This window comes from Crocodylus siamensis, chromosome 8, assembly GCF_052110815.1.
Source record: "Crocodylus siamensis isolate JL-2025a chromosome 8, ASM5211081v1, whole genome shotgun sequence".
NCBI lineage: Eukaryota > Metazoa > Chordata > Crocodylia > Crocodylidae > Crocodylus > Crocodylus siamensis.
The window spans coordinates 39,014,945-39,032,520 of record NC_143402.1 but is presented as its reverse complement, the minus strand read 5'-3'; the positions used below and the strand labels follow the sequence as shown (position 1 = coordinate 39,032,520).

Here is a 17,576-nt window from a genome sequence, read left to right as displayed (position 1 = left end):
TTCATCGCAGTGTGCTGCACTAGAGAAATGCCTCCCCAGTGGCCACAAGGAAAGAGTAATCTCTAAACTTCTTAGCTGCTTAAACCTGTAGAAGGACTTTATATCCAAGAGGGAAGAAGTGGCTTCAGGGACTGGTGACTTCCTAGGTCAGTGGTTTTCAGACTGTGTTCCACAGAACCCTGGGGTTCCACAATTGCAGAGTAGAGGTTGTTGACTTGTCTCATAGCAGGATGCTAGCAGAGGCCATGGTGGAACCTAAGGTTTTTTATTGCAAAGCCGGTGCTTTCATTCTAACTAGTTCTGCAAGCCTTGTGATACTTATTTCATTTTAAAGAATCACTTTCCAAAGGAGATATATAGTTTCTAAATAGTTTCTAACCCTTACGCTTACAGAGAAATATTTGAAAAATTGAAGCAGGGGAACCCTAAAGGCTCAGAAATGAGAAAGGGAGGAGAAAGAACCAACATTCTTTTGAAGGAGGCAAGAAGTGAGTTGCAAACTGTCATTTGGAACAGTATCCCATGCAGGAAGCTAGTTATTCAAAAAGCACAAGCCTGGTAGAAATCATGAGAGTCATTAAAAAATAATTTGAGGGCAGGCTCCTTTTGTTTTCTGGGCCCTTGGGCTGTGATCACAGGTTGTTTCATGCTTGTTTCAGGCATTGGAGCATTATAAATTTTCGGTTTTGGCAATCAAAGGCTGAGATTCTTCCTAATTCCAAGAGCAGCCAGGCTTGAAGGACAACTCGAACTGCTGTGCAACCTGCAATGTAATCCCAAAAGTGGGAGATACTGCAGGCATGTTGTTGACTCCTAGAGTAGATTAGGGTGTCTAAGGGTTTCTTTAGATAGCCCGTCCTCATGCAAAATGAATCCTTCAGTGGAATGACTGCAGAAGTAAATTTTATCAAAATCTCCAATTATGAATATGCTAGCAAATAATGAATGCAATGCGTATCTAGATATGCTTTTATGATCCAAGCAGAAATATGCAATCTAAAAAGGAAGGATCTTTACATCTCTAAATCTTGCAGACAGGTTATCAGCCTGCTAGGGGATCTTATCAAAATTCAGGAACTAAGCCCTAAGAAGTGTTGAATGTTTGTTATGTCAGCAGCCGGGAACCTCAGCAAAGGAGGCCAGAGGACCTCATCTCAGAGCATGAGCCCCTTTTAATCCCCTTCCTCAGACAAAGGCTGACAACATTACTTGACAGAAGCTTTGACAAGTACAGTAACAAGATGTCATCAGCCGCTGGCCGGGGTGGTGAGGGGCTCTTGAGCAGCTCTGCAGGGCCCGAGCAGATTCCAGAGCTGCCAGGTCAGCACCACATTCGTTTCCATAAGGGGGCAACTGCATGGAAGGTACCATCTATGAGAAGAGGTTGAAGGAGCAGGGTCTGAGCCTGGAGCAGAGAAGCCCGAGAGGAGATTTGATAAAGGTCTTTGCATGCCTGTGAGGCCATTACACAGGGAGGCTTTTTTCTGTGGCAGTAGGGACAGGACCAAGCTGCAGCAGAGGAAACTGAGGCCGGAGGTGAGGCGCTCTCTGGGGGATCGCCAGGTACTGGCACAGACATTGTGCGATCTCTGCTCTCGGAAGCTCTCCAGGCAGGCGGGACACGCACGCACGCGAACTCCCGGCCGGAACAGAAGGCTGCACTAGAGAAGCCCCGGTCCCGCGACAGCCTCAGGCGCGCCCGGCGCGGCCGGCAGAGGCAGCCCCCGCCGGGGCCACGAGAAGACGCCGCCGCCGCCGCCCCCTAGGAGGCGCTAGTGCCACTGCCCCGCGCAGACACCTCAAGTTCGATCTCCCCGTCACGTGACACGCAAAGTTGGGTCAATGACCCCCCCCCCCCCACACACACACACACACACACACACGTGACCGGCCTCTCCTCGCTTTCCTGTTTAGGTCGCAGCTTACTGGCTGGGTGGACGGGATCCTAACAATACCACGCACCTATTGGCCGAGACTGGAAAGCGGCAGGCAGGGATTGGTCCGCGGCTCGCTGCGAACCGTGGTGATGGCGGTGGCGTTGGGCTGGGCCGTGGCCGCGCTGGTGCTGGCCGAGGGGGCGGGCGCGCTGGACAACGGGCTGGCTCGAACGCCCCCCATGGGCTGGCTGCACTGGGAGCGGTTCCTGTGTACCACAGACTGCGCCAGCACCCCGCACGCATGCGTCAGGTACGGAGGTTGGGAGCGGGGAGGGGATCTGGAGAAGGGTGTGCGCGGACCGCTCCGACCCTGCCCGGCGGTACTACCCCGCATCGCGCATGCGCCTAGCCGCCCCGCGAGCCCCCTCAAGCCCCGCCCCCCAGGCCTGCCTACCGTATTTGTGCGATAAGTTCAGCCCCCGCATGGTGCGGTCAATAGTAAGTGTTTAAAGCGCACGATGGGACGCACTCGGGCAGGCTCTTCGCCCGTCGCTGCCAGCAGGAGCAGGCTCGGCCCTGCCACAGTACCCAGCTGCGCCCAGAAACCATGTCAGCAGCTACTACCCCGGCTTGGCACATCCCTGCGGTACCTCGGGCTCGCATGACCCGCTTCTTTTCCTGGTGCCCCAGCGAGCAGCTGTTCATGCAGATGGCGGACTTGCTGGCAGCAGACGGCTGGAAGGACGTGGGGTATGAATACGTCTGCATTGATGACTGCTGGATGGCACCGAGCCGAGACGGTGGGGACAGGCTCCAGCCCGACCCAGAGCGCTTCCCCCACGGCATCCGCCAGCTGGCAGACTATGTGAGTGCCGGGAGGTCACGACTTGGTCCCTCCCCCAGACTTTCATCTTTCCTCTGGACCCCAACTAGTGCACAGAGAGCTGCACGAGGCTGCAAGGAACTTGCCCTGACCTCTTACAACTGACTGGTTTGCTGGATGTATTGGAATCACCTGTGGTGGCTCCCCCTCAGTGCAGCTGCTGACAGGTTCTGTATCAGGCCTGCAGGGACCTCCCAACCACCCTCCAGCTTCTGTGGTGGGAGGGACATGTTGGTCCCTATTCACACACTTTCTCCTACAATTGCAAACTGTGGTGGGGATCCCAGAGGTATCTCGGCAGAAATTCACTTGAATTGAGCTGCTCTCGGACTGACAAAAATATTCACCAGTTAATTCACTTCACAGGGCAGGCCCAGCCTACTTTAAGGGGCTTCATTTCTCCTGTTTCTCCCAGGTCCATTCCAAAGGGCTGAAACTGGGGATTTACGGGGATGTTGGAAACAAAACCTGTGCTGGCTACCCCGGCAGTTATGGCCATTATGACCTTGATGCCCAAACCTTTGCTGACTGGGGTGTGGACCTGCTGAAGTTTGATGGCTGTTACCATGGCACACTGGACCTGCTGGCAGAAGGTACACACCAATTTGAGACGGCTCCACGTGGGAATGCTTCCCTCATTAGTGCTAGCCTGGAACTGAGGCACAAGTTGCAAAGAGCTGCTCTTTGCTAAATGCATTTGCCCTACTTATTTATCTAGAAAAGGGACAGATTTTTATGCATAGTGAAAAGTGTAGGGGAGGTAAGGTGTCATTCAGGAACTTACTGGAATCCAAAGGAAGCACCTGGCTGAGGGACCAGGAATGCACATTGCCAATTCCCCCTTTAACTTGCCAGTGATAAAGCAGGGGGACAAGGGCATTGTCAGTACCCTGCCACAAAGGTGGTTTGTTAAAGTATGCTTAAGAAATACAAGGAAGAGGTCCATACCTCCTCCCCCCGCATATAGAGGAAGGCAACCCCCCTCCCCCCACCACAATCTGTGCTAGTCTAACTACAGAGTAAAATTCCTGATCCCAAATATGACCGTTTTGACCCTCATCAAAAGAGAAAACATACTATTCAGGAACCTCTGGGGTTTTATGCCCATGAACAGTGCATGCCTCTGGAGGCTGAGGGGACACAGCGACCACCTGCAGGCAGTGGCAGGGGTGTGGTGGCAGTGAGCAGGGAGCTCCTGTAGGCAGCCATGGCGGTGTCAGCGGCTGGGGGGTGGGGTGGCAAGCACCAACTGGCGGTAGACAGCCACCCACAGATGCTGGCAGCATTGGCCAGCGGCAAATCGAGGAGTGCCTGCAGATACTGTCGGGGGGAGAGGGAGTGAGCGGTGACTCCCCACAAGTGCCTCCAGCAGTCAATGACACTTTTTGCAGGGGGTGTGCTGCCAGGCTCAGGATGCACATGCACCCGCGTGCACCCCCTGTGCATTGCCGATGTTTATGCCCCAACCAAAGCCTCAGCACATCCCAGTTAAAATCCCCAGCCTTGGCTAAGGCCAACACCCAGTACTTTTGAGGAAGGCAAAAACCAGATACCAGTAACAAACAGGAAGAGAAAAAGGCTTCACTCTTCTAGAGAACCTTTCAGCCAAGAGTCTCAAAACATGTTGCACAATTTCAGCCCCATCACCCCCATGAGGGAGTGCCACAATGGGACTGTTTATACGTAGCATAGAAGTGCAACTACTGTGGCTTTTAGGAGCAAGAAGATTTGAGAGCTCTGGGAAGGAAAGCAATGAGGTAGTTCTGTTTAAAGCACATGACTTCAGGGCTCAAAAGCAGACTGACAAACCAAACTACCAATCCATGGTGATCAAGTGTGTCAGTCTGGCAGGGCTGGGGGTCTGCTGCATCTCAGCACACATGTCATGCACTTCTTCACCACTGAGACACAGTAGCAGATACCCTTCAGAGGGAACAGTCAAGATAACTTGATCTGCATTTGTTATATTGAGATAACAATCAAGATAACTTGATCTGCATTTGTTCATTATCAGAAGGGTGACTAGTGTTGCTGTGCTGTTTGGCAGCAGACAGTCTGGAAAGGGGACTATTCTCCACTGCTGATTGGTCTAATACATACAGTCTGCAGTTCCTGTTAGGGGAAAAAGCACAGTTCAGAAAGTACCCAAGGCAGCAGAGGGTGAGGCTAAAAGTTCTTAGCAGCTTATAGCTCTGACCCCAGTAGGGAGAGAAGCAAAGAATCTTGTTCCCTCTCTCTCTCTACCAATGTTCTCTCATGTCAAAGAATGTCATGCCATAGGACAGGGCTCTTCTGGATACAAAGTTAATACAATCTCTCCAATGAGTTACCTTCTACATTCCCTCACAATCCAAGTGGCTTTTTCCCTAGGAAAGGAAAGGGGGTGCACTGAGACGTTAGCCACAGGTAGCTGTGCTCAAAACAGCCCTCTGTACAGAGAAGGGCGTCTGACACTAAAATACCAGCTCTCTAAAACAAATGGGTCTGCTCAATACAAACTCTAAAGTCCTACAGTAAGGCAGAGAAAGCTGCTTTACACAGCAATATGTACATACCAAGGGATGAGTCTCAGAACAATGGCCATGCCCAGAATCACATAGCAACGTGGTGGCTTTGATAGGGATTACAGATGAGTACATCTTCCCAGTCCAGTCCTCTTCTGTAAACAGCAGCCTGTATTTTCTCCATAGCTTGTGAATTTGCCCTATCATTCCAGTGTCCTGAAGCAGGTCATCATCCTGTGAAGATTTTGGCCTATGCAGACATCAGCTGGGACTAGGGCAACCCCTCCCTTCTTCCTTGGCCTTCTTGTAATCTCACTACCTGTAATCTATCCTGTTTTTCAGGAGTTTATAGTTTGATCCACTGGTGGTAATAAGTTACCCCAACTCTTTTACCCCAACTTCTGCCCTCTTTTAGGTTATAAAAACATGTCTCTGGCCCTGAATAAGACTGGCAGAAGCATTGTATACTCCTGTGAATGGCCTTTCTACATGTTACCTGTGCAAAAGGTGAGGAGACCTTCCACAAGATACTGTCTCTAGATATGTCCAGTGGGAAGATACTGGGGACATTCACTATACTAAGAATCAACTTAACTTGTAGAGCTAATTCCAGGGCCTGGAAGTTAAACACACACTGAAGGTTGAAATAGTGGCTATGGGGAAATGCTGAATGAAGGAGACTGAGAAGTGGGAGAAAGTGAGTGTAAGCTAAGAATGGTATATAGAGTCTTATGGCAGAGAACTTGTGCATCTAAAGAGCCTTTGACTGCTGCCCAGGTCTCCTGGGTCATCCTCTTTACTACAGGATTACAAGGGCCAGTTTTGCCCTGCAGCTCAACTGGAGCATTCCTGCATCGGGCTTCAGCAATTCTGCTGCGGCACGAAGAAGGGTCTAAGCCACTGCCGAACCGCATATTGTCACGTCCCCTTATTTACTTTATCTAATTCCCCTTTGAGGAGTCTTAACTATAAGAACAAAATACTCATGGCAGCAACTTGCTGGTGCTGCAGTGCTCTCTCACAGAATTGCTGTTCCCAGTGTTGCTAAGTCACTTTATTAAGTTTATCTACCTCTAGGACAGGAAGGTATTTTGAAGTGCCTGGGTGCAATACATCAGTGGAAATAATGGGGTATGTCACACAGACAGGGCATTACATTAACCAGTACTCAAGGAGTTTACAACACAAAAAGTGGGAGTAATTATTTGGGATGGTACTAAGTGTAATGGAGTGTGATAGGGAAAACCATCAGGCTGATTAGTAAGGAGAAAAACGTTTTGACAGAGTTGAGTGGCCAAGGAATGTTCTTCTAGGGGAAGGAATGGTTGAAATGTCATTGCCTGGTGCTTCTGAAACTAGACTAGTAATCACTAACTAAAGACCACCCTCTCTGAACAGCCTTGTACAGGCCCTGGCAGAGCAACAAAACCTGTCAGGCTGTCCACTGCCTCCAGCTATGCAATTCTTCCCAGTGAACACATGACAACCCATCTCACTGTGTGCCTCCTTACCCTCAAGCCCATGCTCACTAAGAGACACCCTCTTTTTCTGACAGCCCAATTATACAGAAGTCAAGCAGTACTGCAATCATTGGAGGAACTTTGCTGACGTATTCGATGCCTGGATTAGCATCAAAAGTATCTTAGATTGGACAGCTTCTCACCAAGACAGTATTGTGGATGTTGCTGGACCAGGAGGCTGGAATGACCCTGACATGGTGAGAACAAATCTCACATAGCAGTGCAACCTGAGTTAGCTCGAGGATTAGACCTAGCTAAAGGATTAGACAGGGAGAGATATCCCTAACAAGCTGATGTTGGAGATGTGTTGGGGTAGTGGCCTATAATGTGTTACTTTCTTCATCAGCAGGGATCCTGGTTTTCTGTGATAAAAAAAATAAATAAAAATCACAAATTCTCTGACAAAAACCCCAAAATCCATTATTAAAATTAAAAGCCCCCTGCAACCTCACCTAGCCTTGCTGGTGCCCTTAACACCCACCCAATGCCTCCCCCAGCCCTGCTGGTGCCACTTACCTCCACAACAGCCCCCCCCCCCCCGCTCATGCTTCTTGACCCTCACCCACAGCCCCTGCCACCCAGCTGCCAGGGCTACAGGGCCAGGGACCCAAACAGGCCCCTAACAGCTGGCAGCTGCAGCAGCAGCATGGAGCCAGCTCCCCCACTGCTGCTGCCTGTTCAAGCAGGGACGGGACCAGCACCAGCTCCCCCTGCCCCCGCCTTGCCAGTGCCCCCAGCCATGACCTGCAACCCCCCAGTCCTGCCAGAGGGCCCCTAGCCCCTGCAAGCCCCACTTACCTCACAGGCTCCAGAAGCAGAGTGAGGTTGAGCTGAGCAGCTGTTTGACTGACAGCCTCAGGCCCTGCCTTTTCCCCTCTCCCTCCAGGTAGGGCTAGGGGTTTGCTACCCTGTTTGCTAACAGCTCTTGCAGGCTGGAGCTCAACCAGACTGCAGAGCTATTTGCAAAAGCAGGGAACCCACAGGTTTATGTGCTAAAAGGAGAAATCCGCATTTTTTCCCCAAAAGTCCCCAAATTACTGCTTGAACTAAGATCTTGACCCCCACCTCTCTGCCAGCTGTGGCTGCCTAGTCCAGAGTTGTTAGCAGAATTAGGATGTCTCAGCATGACATATTCTGTGCACTAGAGAGGGTGCATCCATCCTGTCACTTAACCAGTGCTGTTATGTGTCTTCCCAATTTCAACCCAAAGAAGCACCAAGCAAGAAACCCCACCTCTAGATACTAACATTCTTGTTCTCCATTTGTCCAAGTTGGTGATTGGGAACTTTGGACTGAGCTGGGACCAGCAGGTGACTCAGATGGCACTGTGGGCTATCATGGCAGCTCCACTGTTCATGTCCAATGACCTGCGTCAGATTAATCCACAAGCGAAGAGGCTGCTCCAGAACAAGGAAGTTATTGCCATCAATCAGGACCCACTAGGCAAGCAAGGATACCGCATCACCAAGGTATGCTGGAAATGGAGATAGTGGAATGGAGGAGAGGGTCTTCCCCAATACAGGCAAGTGGGTTGCTGAAGGTTCAATGGCAGAGCCTTCAGAGTTCATTGGCAGAGCAAAGTTTTGGAAGACAAACCCACAGAGAACTCATTTCTTGCTGATGCTGCTGCCTGCTAAGGAAGAAAGCAGCTATTACCCACTCTGCCCAATCATAAACCTGTTTGTTTTCCTCTTGGCAGGATAACAACTTTGAGCTGTGGGAGCGGCCTTTGACAGGCAGAGCATATGCTGTGGCTGTGGTTAACCGGCATGAGATTGGAGGACCACAGCTCTTCACTTTTGCTACCTCAATTCTTGGCAACGGACTGGCATGCAACCCCGCATGCTCCATCCAGCAGATCCTCCCTACCAGTGAGGACTATGGACTGCACAACTGGGTCTCCTTCTTGAAAGTTAAGGTGAACCCAACAGGCACTGTACTGCTGAAAGCAGCCGTGATAGAGGAGCTCCCTGAAGAGAAGCTGGCCCCAAAGAGCAAGAAACTCTCTCTAGATACCTTGTAATATGGCAGCCTCCTCCCTGGTCCTCAGAGGCTTTGTTCTCTCCTCAACCCACCTGGGGAAGGTCAAGGGAGCATGCAAGATCCTGATACTGACAAATCTTAAATCTACTTCAGCACCTTTGGTGGATTTAACGTAAGCGCACCCACTCAACTTTTGTATACTGATTACAAAGAAAGGGCCCGTCTTTTCCAGACCTATTCAGGCCACCTTATAGCATATAATTTAATTTAGCTATGGAAAGGGAGGTCAAGAGACTGAGCAGGACTGGAGCAAGACTCGTAAGATACAGCAGCCCTGGTTGCATAGAAAATGCAAAGCAAGCACACAGCACTTTACTGAGGCTCTTAAAATCTTGCAAGGACTCTTAAGCTTAAAGTGCTCCACCCCTGCACTGTCACAACTTCCTTCAGGCCAGTATGATTCTTGATTACACCAGATGCATGAAAAACAAGCTCCATCTAGCCTCAAAGAACCTTCCCTTCTGTATGATCACCCACTCCTAGAGTCACACCTTAGAGCCAACACACTTCAAAGGCTATAGCTTTCTTCCTGGCTATCTTCCCTTTGCTATAGATATGGGTGAAAGCTACCATGCTCCTGTGGAATTATGTCTCCTGCTCTCCCAGAAGAAAACTGCCCTGCCCACATGCTGACTTTGCTAGCCCAAATATTAAATGGGACTATGCTGTTTTAGGATTCATCTGCTTTTCTTAATGGAAGGGGGGTAGAAGCAGTCCCCAGCTACTTTCAAGCAGGTATTATTGAACTCCCTAATGCTATCACCTCCATGCCCTCTGCTGCAGGCACTGGAGTCTGTCTTAGAGGATTTTATTCTTGGTGCTAACCCTATGAACTACAATGTGGGAGTTGTAGTTATGTGTTGGTAGAACAGAGACTGCCTGGATCTCTCTGGGAAACTCAAGTTTCCTAGCTCTTGTGAAACTAATACTATCACGTATCAACCACTAGTATATACATTGGTGGTATAAATTGATATATATATTGGTGGTACCTCCTTCCAGGACTTGTAGGCATGTGTCTTCAGACTTTCAAGAAAAAAAACAATGCATGTACTCTTCCCACCTGTCTAAATGAGCTAAGAAATATTTTACCAATAGATGGTGCTGTTGAATCCTACTAAAACACACTGTAAGAAGCATCCAGCACCCTAAACTGCTAAGTACTCCAAGAGGCCTCAAGTTGATAGCTAGCACAGGTACAATAAAAGGTATTATTTTGGAAACAAGAGTTCTAGATTTTTGCATTTATTTTAGTCTCAGACAGCTACCACATACATCCCTGAAGCATAGGTATGTTACTTCAAAACATTTTTAATTGAACTAGTTTCAACATAGAACTCAGTCAACCTAAAAGATCATGGATATGGTTACCTACATATCTGTGGGAATGGGCCAGTTATGATGTCCCTTCCAGCCCACGTTTATCATCTGCAAGTTTAAGCGAGATACTATTATGCATATCCACAGCTCAGAATAGCTTATCTGTAAAACTCAGCCTTTTGAACATTAAGTTGGCTAGAACAGGGGTGACCAACCTGTGGCGCAAGTGACACAGGCAACCTACATGGCACATGACAGGCTGAGGAGATGGGTAACACAGTGGCAGACTGGGCAGAAGAAAATTGGAGTGGCACTCAGGGAGGGTGCAGGGCTAGTTTGTGGCATGCCTGCCAAAAAGACTGGCCACCACCAGGCTAGATGTACCCACTAAACAAAAACTATCCTCCTACTTACAGTTCAACAGTTGTCAAAAGACATTTCTCCATTTGTCAAAGTCCATTAAAAAGTGGCAACACCCAAAAAGGCAATTTTTCTCATTCTATCCCCTTTCACTGACAGAATAATCTTTTTGCTCAGAAAATACCTGTAGTGTTAAGGTAGTAAATTTATTCTCCCCAACTTTAGGTTTAATGCCAAGCAGAGCTTCACAAAGATGCTGTAAAATGCTCTTATAGCACATCTCTTCCCCTCCACTGCTTAAGGGTTTTTGTTTCATTTTGCTTTGGTTGTTGCCAACTGCTTCTCGGCCATCAGCAGCACAGGAACATGCGTGCTATGCTTAACAGGTTTTTGTGTGTGTGTTTTTTAAAGATATGGATATTTTCTAATGTCAGTGTGGAACCACAAGACAGGTATAGGCTTACTGCCAGGACAGTCCAGGCTCTGCCCCACAACAATTGGTTAAACATACATTTTAAGCCTCTGGACAAATGATATTCTCTTCCCCCAAATAGGGAATAAAGAAATCACAGCCAGCTACAGGAAACATGACCACGTGCTCTGCTCCTCCAAGAGACAGGCAGACAGGCAGACAGGCACACCATGTTTACCAGCTGCACTAAATGACAGTTGCCTACTAACCAGGAATCCAGGTTTTCCATTCACCACAGAAGATGTGGTAAAACACAGATCTTCTCCTTTAAAGAAAAAAAATGTTGGAAACTGGGGTTTTCAGTGTAGGAAGGGTGGGGGAGAGGAAGGAGGGCAATCAGCAGGGATCCGGGTTTTCTGTTTGCCACAGAAAAAACACAGTAAAACACAGATTTCTCTCCTTTAAAGGAGAAAGTGTGAGAAACTGGGTTTCCCCTTGCAAGGTGGCAGAGGTCCAGCCTGCAAGGGGTTGGGGAGAGTGGGAAGAGGGCAATCAAGCAGGGAGTTCCACATGCACCTGGCAGCCAGGCAGCATGGAGAGCAGCTCCCTGCAAATAAGTCGCGGGGGAAGAGTACTACAGCCCTCCATAGAAAGGGTGGGGGGAATTGGGCGGCACTGGGGACACTGAGTGCATGGGGTCCAGGGCAGAAATGCATGGGGGAGTGAGCTCAAGCCACGGACATGGGCAGAGCACCAGTATATCCAGGCTGTTTGGTGCCACAAACCAATGGGGGGCAACCAAAGCTGGACGGACCTGTGTCCTGGTGAGCAAAGGGGGCAGAGGGAGCTCTGATTTTCCATGATAAAATAACCAAAATCAAATGTCAAAATATATAAGTATTTAGAATTTATTTTATTACTAGCCAATTCCCCATCAAGAATGACAGGAGGGGGAAGGGGAGCCCCCTGTCCCACCCCTGACTTCCCTCCTGCCACTTTGGGTCCAGGCCCACTCCCTCCTACCCTGTCACCACACAGGAGGAGAAGAGTGGACCCAGGCCTGATGCAAGGGAGTAAGGGGGAGGACCAGGCCCGAGGGTGGGAAGAAGCTAGCCTGCTGCAGTGGTGCAGGGGGGAACAGGGCCCAGGCCAATGCTGCAGCAGGGGAACAGAAGCAGGCTCAGGGCCAACGTGGGGGAGGAGGAGGCCTGCTTCTCCCTCCCCCCACTGCTGCCACATTGGGCTGGCCCACCGATTCCCCCCCCCACATAGCAAGCCAGCTTCCCCCCCACCCCAAATCAGACCTTTGCCTGCTCCTCCCCTCCCCACCGCGTTGGCCCTGAAAGCAGTGATGACAGAATTGGGGAGGGGCGCCCCTCTGCAGCATCCCAATGCTCCCCCCAAGGAACAAGGGGCAGGGGGCAAGGCTAGCGCTGGTGGCCTTGCCCCCCATTCTCCACTCCATTGTCCATGCCTCCAGGGAACATGGCCGGGGGGGGGTGAGGCCAACTGTACTGGCTTCACCCCTGTTTCCCCCAACCCCTCATGTCCCTGCCATCATGGCGGCATTCTGCCACACTGCCCCTCCTGTCCCTGCCATCATGGCGGCATTCTGCCACACTGCCCCTCCTGTCCCAACGCATTCACTCTGATTAGTTCTTTTCAGTCAGCCAGAGTGCGAATAAAGCATTACAGACAGACAGACAGACAGACAGACTAAAGCTTTTATATAAGAATAATGATTGAGGCACTGGTACACTTCTAAATTGCTTTAAAATTGTAAATACATGAATGAAACATTGTGTTCAACTGATACCTATCTATTTATACAGTGGCATTTCATTTTAACCAGGGAAAAACATGGAGCCTGCATTTTTTTTTTTTAATCAGAGAAGTTGTGATTTTTAAACAGAAAACCAGGACCCCTGCTAATAACGGTACTGAAAACAGGAGGCATATATGATGAAAGTTCTTGTATTATCATCATAGCTAGTCCCCTGAATTCAAGTAGAATATTGAAAACAATGCTTGGTATTTTTTCTTCTTATAAACAGAACAAAAATAGTTCTCATACCATTTGCACTACAGAGCACTGCACTTAAAATCAGCAAGTATGTTGGACAGGGATTAAAAATAAAATCAGACCACTAAATGGAACAGATAAAAAAAAGTTTGGCTGTTATGGTTTGTTATATTTTTAGTCTTGACAAAAAATACTTCTCTTCAAAATCATCATCTCTTCTTCACATCATAGATTCTCTTCGGCACTTTACCCCATTATAGGGGAAGGAGGGGAGAGGGAAGACACTGTGCCATAGCAAGGTGGGAGCAAGCAGGACAACTGCCTTGAGTGCTGAAGCGAAGGGGCGCTAACAGGTACTGCCCAGCCAGCGTGGGGCATGGGATGGAGCTGTGAGCACCTCATTTTGGGGGCACAAGGATGCAGGAAGGGCGGCTCCCACCGCTGCAGGCACAGGCATGCATGGGCAAGCATGGGGGGGTGGGGGGAGAACTGCTCCACGAGCTCCACTGGCTCTGAAGCAGTGCGCTCACGGACCGACACAGCACACTCGCAGACCACTACTCCTTAGAGCGAACATTGCTAAGGGAAGCTACTTTCTGAGCTTTAAGCTAAAGGTTCTTGCAGTGAATCAAGCACCCTCAAGGTCTGCAAGGCCTGTGTACCCCAGGGGGCACAGGGCTCAAATACAGAACAGACCCCTGGGTGGTGGCAGTGGTTACCCCAGGCTTGTGGGTGTGCTCCAGGAAGGGGGTCAGCCAGGCATGAGGTGCCCCACAGGAGGCACTCAGAGCTTGGTAGGTAGGGGCAGAGTGAGGTGGGTGGCTCAGTGCAGGAGTGCCTTCTACTGGTCTGCCAAACAGCCCACCTTACACATTTTCTCTAAAGGTCCTTAGTCCAAGAGGAGGCCTGGTCACCGGGCTACACCAACAAAATCCTACTGTCGTTATACCCAACCCTTAGCATTTAAACGGCTGCAACTGTACATAAACAGCAGCTTGTATCAGCTCTAGTGTGCTTTAGCTCCTGTAGAACAAAACCACTGTCAGCTGGATTAAACGAAAAAAGTCTGCATACAAAGCTGCAATGGTTGGAAATGAAACAATTTCTATGGGGATCTTATGCACATAGCTAAAGGACCTGTAAGATCCCTTCCAGCCCCTAGCTATGAAACTGCGAGGAGAGCAGCAGTACAACACTCCCACACAGAAGTCTCCGGGACAATAGGCTGAAAGGACTGCAGGACCCTCCAGAGTGCAAGCACTATACTCCTCACCCAAACCCTTGTATACAAGAGCATCTCCCTCTACTGTAGACAAATTTATTTTACAGCTTCTGTGAGCAACAACCTCACCCCCACAGTAATTTTCAGCCACTTGTCAGATCTCCAGGAGCAGCTCCCACTGGATTTGCAATAGCCAAGTCCCCACCTCTAGCAGTAAGGATGAAGTATGAGAGGAGCAGATTGTTTCAACATACTTTAATGTACCATAGCAGGTGGAGCTTAGAACTGGATAACCTGGCCCTGTAAGAAAGAAAGAACAGACTAAGCATGTGCAGCACTGAACATCCCAACCTCTAGCCAGCCTCAGTGTCACTTCTGCAGCAGTGTTTGATAGCACCTTATGCAGCCATTCCTTGGCAAAATCCACTGGTGCACATTACCTTATCCTCCCTCCCAAAAACTCCATTTGCAGCCTCACTATTTCATCCAGGGGATACCAGATTCATTACTTCACCAGCTTTTACCAACGAGCAGAATAATGGGGTATTTCCATTAATGGAAGAGTGGCCAAGATCTAGTCAGCTCTAGAAATGTAGTTCTGACCGCTGTGAAGAAGCTCAAGTCACAGTTTAACTTCCACCAGCAACCAAAAACCCTTCTCAATGCATAACACCAACCTTTCTCTTCTTGTCTCCTCCCAGTTCAAAGTGTTTGCACCTCTTAATGGCCAGCATCCTCTTAGACCTGCAGTTGGGCTCCACACACTCAAGCCTCAGCACAATCTTCTTTGTGGTCTTGGCCTGGGGGGGTGAAGGGAAGGGCAGAAATGGGGAACAAGAAAATGAAGGTGAATATATCATCTCCAATAGTAGGCAGAATTAGCAATTATTTAGCCATGAAAAGGAGCAGCATTTTATGCTATGTATGAAGCAGGCTACACACTGCCCTTCTAAACAGAAACCTCATAAGAAAGCACAAAAAAAAAAAAAAAACAAAAAACTAGAAGTCTGGGGGAAAAATACCATCCTGTCTGTGACAGATTTCTGGGGTAGAAAGTATAGTGTTCCTAAAAGAGAAGACTAGGAACCCTGAGCGGACCTGGAGAGGCCCGTTTCCTACCTCATGCCAATCCCAGCTTACAGCACACTCATCTTAGGTCCTGCACATTCCTGGTCAGGATGCTGTTGGTTCCGATTGTTACAAACTACACAGGTAACAGACTTCAAAACTCAAAAACAGCTACTTCTCTCATACTTCACAGTTTTGAGAGAACCATGCTGAGTACATTTGTGCCCCATCTTGTAACCCAAGATCTTCAAAGAAAATTTGTTCCATCACCAAGTGTGCTACAAGCAAACAAGTTAAAGCGGTGACTAGTCTTTCTTAAGGAACCCAAACACCACTGGGAAGTACTTTTTCAAAAGGCAAAAAACAAACAAAGAAGCCCCATAGATGTCTGGGATAACTTAAGGAGAAAGATACATTCAATCCTCTCTCCACACGCACTATACTGCCTCTCTAGACATCTTTGTTTTATGAACCACTAGAAGGTGCTTCATTCCCCTCCCCCAAGATACCCCTAATGGACAGTTTTTGACCTAGTCTACACAGCTTTCCGGACTCAGAAAGTCACTTCCTTAAGCAAAATAGTGATGGAATGGAAACTCCTAGAGTGGGCTGTTTTACAACCCAAACGTGTTTCAGTCATGATACTGTAATATAAGAAATCATCAATATGGATAAGGAAACCATCAATATGGATAAGGAAACAGGTAATACTTTTCTCAGACTGCAACAATTCTCTCACACAGATCATGAGGAGAAGGTTGCTTTTGTTCGAGACGTTTTTAAGTAGGTGCCTTGCTTGCCTACAGCATGTCCTGCTCAAAGACATACATGTCAATCCACCATAAGACAAGGATTTTTTATCTATGTATTTATTATAGATTTGGACAAAAAAAAAAACAGAAAAAATCCACACACGTCAAAATAAGCTGCCAAGGTTCACAAACTCAAGTTACACTCAAAACGCAATATTCATCTTCAGGCCAGCACACACCAAGATCCCCAACACAAAGCTACTTGCAGTCGACCCCACGGAGATGTCCCATATTATGTGCAAGAGCCCTCTGAATTCCCTCACTTCATCCTGCACACTGTATAACCAGTGTTTCAGAGACCACTTGCCAGTAGTCAGTGCTCACCTTCTTACGGAAGATTGGCTTGGTCTGACCGCCATAGCCACTTTGCTTCCGATCGTAGCGCCTCTTTCCTATGAGGGAAGAGACAAATCCATCTGAGCCAGCAGTTAAAAAGTAACCTGAAGCAGAAAGTGGAGGCTCCCAGCACTGCTGGTGAGCAAACCTAGTCCATAGAAGATTATGAAAACTAAAAATCTGCTTTCTCTACATGAAACTAGGCATTGAAGACCCTGGACTCCCGTTGCCCGTGCTCCCCCTACAGCTCGTACCGAGCCACGCCCGTCAGACCTCAGCCCCATGCTGCCTTACCCTGGGCGTACAGGGAATCCTTGCCCTTCTTGTACTGGGTCACCTTGTGGGGCTGGTGTTTGCCACACTTCTTGCAGTAGGTCCGGCGGGTCTTGGGGACGTTCACCTGGCGGAAAAAAGCGCGGCGCTTGGAGCCTGCGGCCACTGCCCGGGGTAACCCCCCTATCCTCCCCCACGCCACCGCCCGCAGTAACCACGCCCCCGCGCCACAGCCGCGTCCGAGCCCAAGCAGAGGACACGCCTGCCCCGCTCCGCGGCTCCCACTCCCCCTGGCCTCCACTCCCCACGAGCCGGGCCCGGAGCTGTCCACAGCGGCCCCCAACCCGCGCGGGCCCAGCGCCGATAGCCGCGTGGGGCGGATGGCGACAGATGCCGCGAGGCTCCCCACTCACCATCTTGCCGGTAGGAGCGTCGACGCCGAGAGGACCGCACGCCCCGGAAGCGGAAACAAAGGGACTATAGTAAAGGCCAGAACCACAGAGAAAGTAAAGGCGGACTAGAGCGCCGCCTGCTGCCGGAACCGCTTGGCGGGGAAGGAGACCTTGGCGCTCCGCTCCCAGATACGTCATAATGTGCGTCACGTGGGAGGGCCGAGCCGCCGGCAGGCCAGGCTACATGTACCAGCGCGTGGGCCCAGCGGCTGCGCCACGTGCCTGAAAAGTGGCTATGCGCCCCGCCCTGACCAGCGGCTCTCCGTGCCCCTGCTCCGGCGGGGCGCGGGAGTCCCGCGGATCCCTGAGCTACTTTGGTGGGCTGCTCCGCTCGGGGGGCGGGGCCGAGTGCGGGCGGGAGGGCCCCGGACGGGGGAAGTTGTTCGGCGAGTGGAGCGACACCACGCGGAGCTGGCACGGCTGCGCGGAGGAGGCCGCTCCGCATAGAAGCACGTGGGGGCGGACGGGCCG

At 49.8% G+C, this 17,576-nt stretch overlaps 2 protein-coding genes and 1 long non-coding RNA gene across 4 annotated transcripts in view; 1 reads left to right on the top strand and 2 right to left on the bottom strand.

Moving 5' to 3' along the window:
- Positions 1-2,102, bottom strand: part of LOC149858292 (uncharacterized) — a 52,682-nt gene extending 50,580 nt beyond the window's left edge. For both annotated transcript variants that reach the window (XR_016443994.1, XR_016443993.1), the window contains exon 1: positions 1,963-2,102. This is a non-coding gene — a long non-coding RNA (uncharacterized LOC149858292). The remainder of the gene's footprint in view (positions 1-1,962) is intronic.
- On the top strand, positions 2,027-14,267 carry GLA (galactosidase alpha). The gene is made up of 7 exons (XM_090061461.1): positions 2,027-2,187; positions 2,568-2,742; positions 3,176-3,353; positions 5,680-5,771; positions 6,820-6,981; positions 8,056-8,253; positions 8,484-14,267. Exons 1-7 carry the CDS (start codon positions 2,027-2,029, stop codon positions 8,805-8,807), a joined length of 1,290 nt encoding a protein of 429 aa, XP_089917587.1. The 3' UTR covers positions 8,808-14,267.
- Positions 14,268-14,404: 137 nt separating this feature from the next.
- RPL36A (ribosomal protein L36a) lies at positions 14,405-17,258 on the bottom strand. The gene is made up of 5 exons (XM_090061464.1): positions 17,067-17,258; positions 16,675-16,780; positions 16,369-16,436; positions 14,842-14,964; positions 14,405-14,464 (listed from the first exon to the last, which is right to left on the bottom strand). Exons 1-5 carry the CDS (start codon positions 17,241-17,243, stop codon positions 14,444-14,446), a joined length of 495 nt encoding a protein of 164 aa, XP_089917590.1. The 5' UTR covers positions 17,244-17,258; the 3' UTR covers positions 14,405-14,443.
- Between the last annotated feature and the right edge of the window lie 318 nt (positions 17,259-17,576).

Coding starts and splice junctions, on each gene's coding strand:
- RPL36A (XM_090061464.1), bottom strand. CDS start 17,243: ATGACGTATCTGGGAGCGGAGCGCCAAGGTCTCCTTCCCCGCCAAGCG. Junction 16,781..17,066: donor ACGCTCCTACCGGCAAGATG/GTGAGTGGGGAG, acceptor TTTTTCCGCCAG/GTGAACGTCCCCAAGACCCG. Junction 14,965..16,368: donor AGCCAATCTTCCGTAAGAAG/GTGAGCACTGAC, acceptor TCACCCCCCCAG/GCCAAGACCACAAAGAAGAT.
- GLA (XM_090061461.1), top strand. CDS start 2,027: ATGGCGGTGGCGTTGGGCTGGGCCGTGGCCGCGCTGGTGCTGGCCGAG. Junction 5,772..6,819: donor ACATGTTACCTGTGCAAAAG/GTGAGGAGACCT, acceptor TTTTTCTGACAG/CCCAATTATACAGAAGTCAA. Junction 6,982..8,055: donor GCTGGAATGACCCTGACATG/GTGAGAACAAAT, acceptor CATTTGTCCAAG/TTGGTGATTGGGAACTTTGG.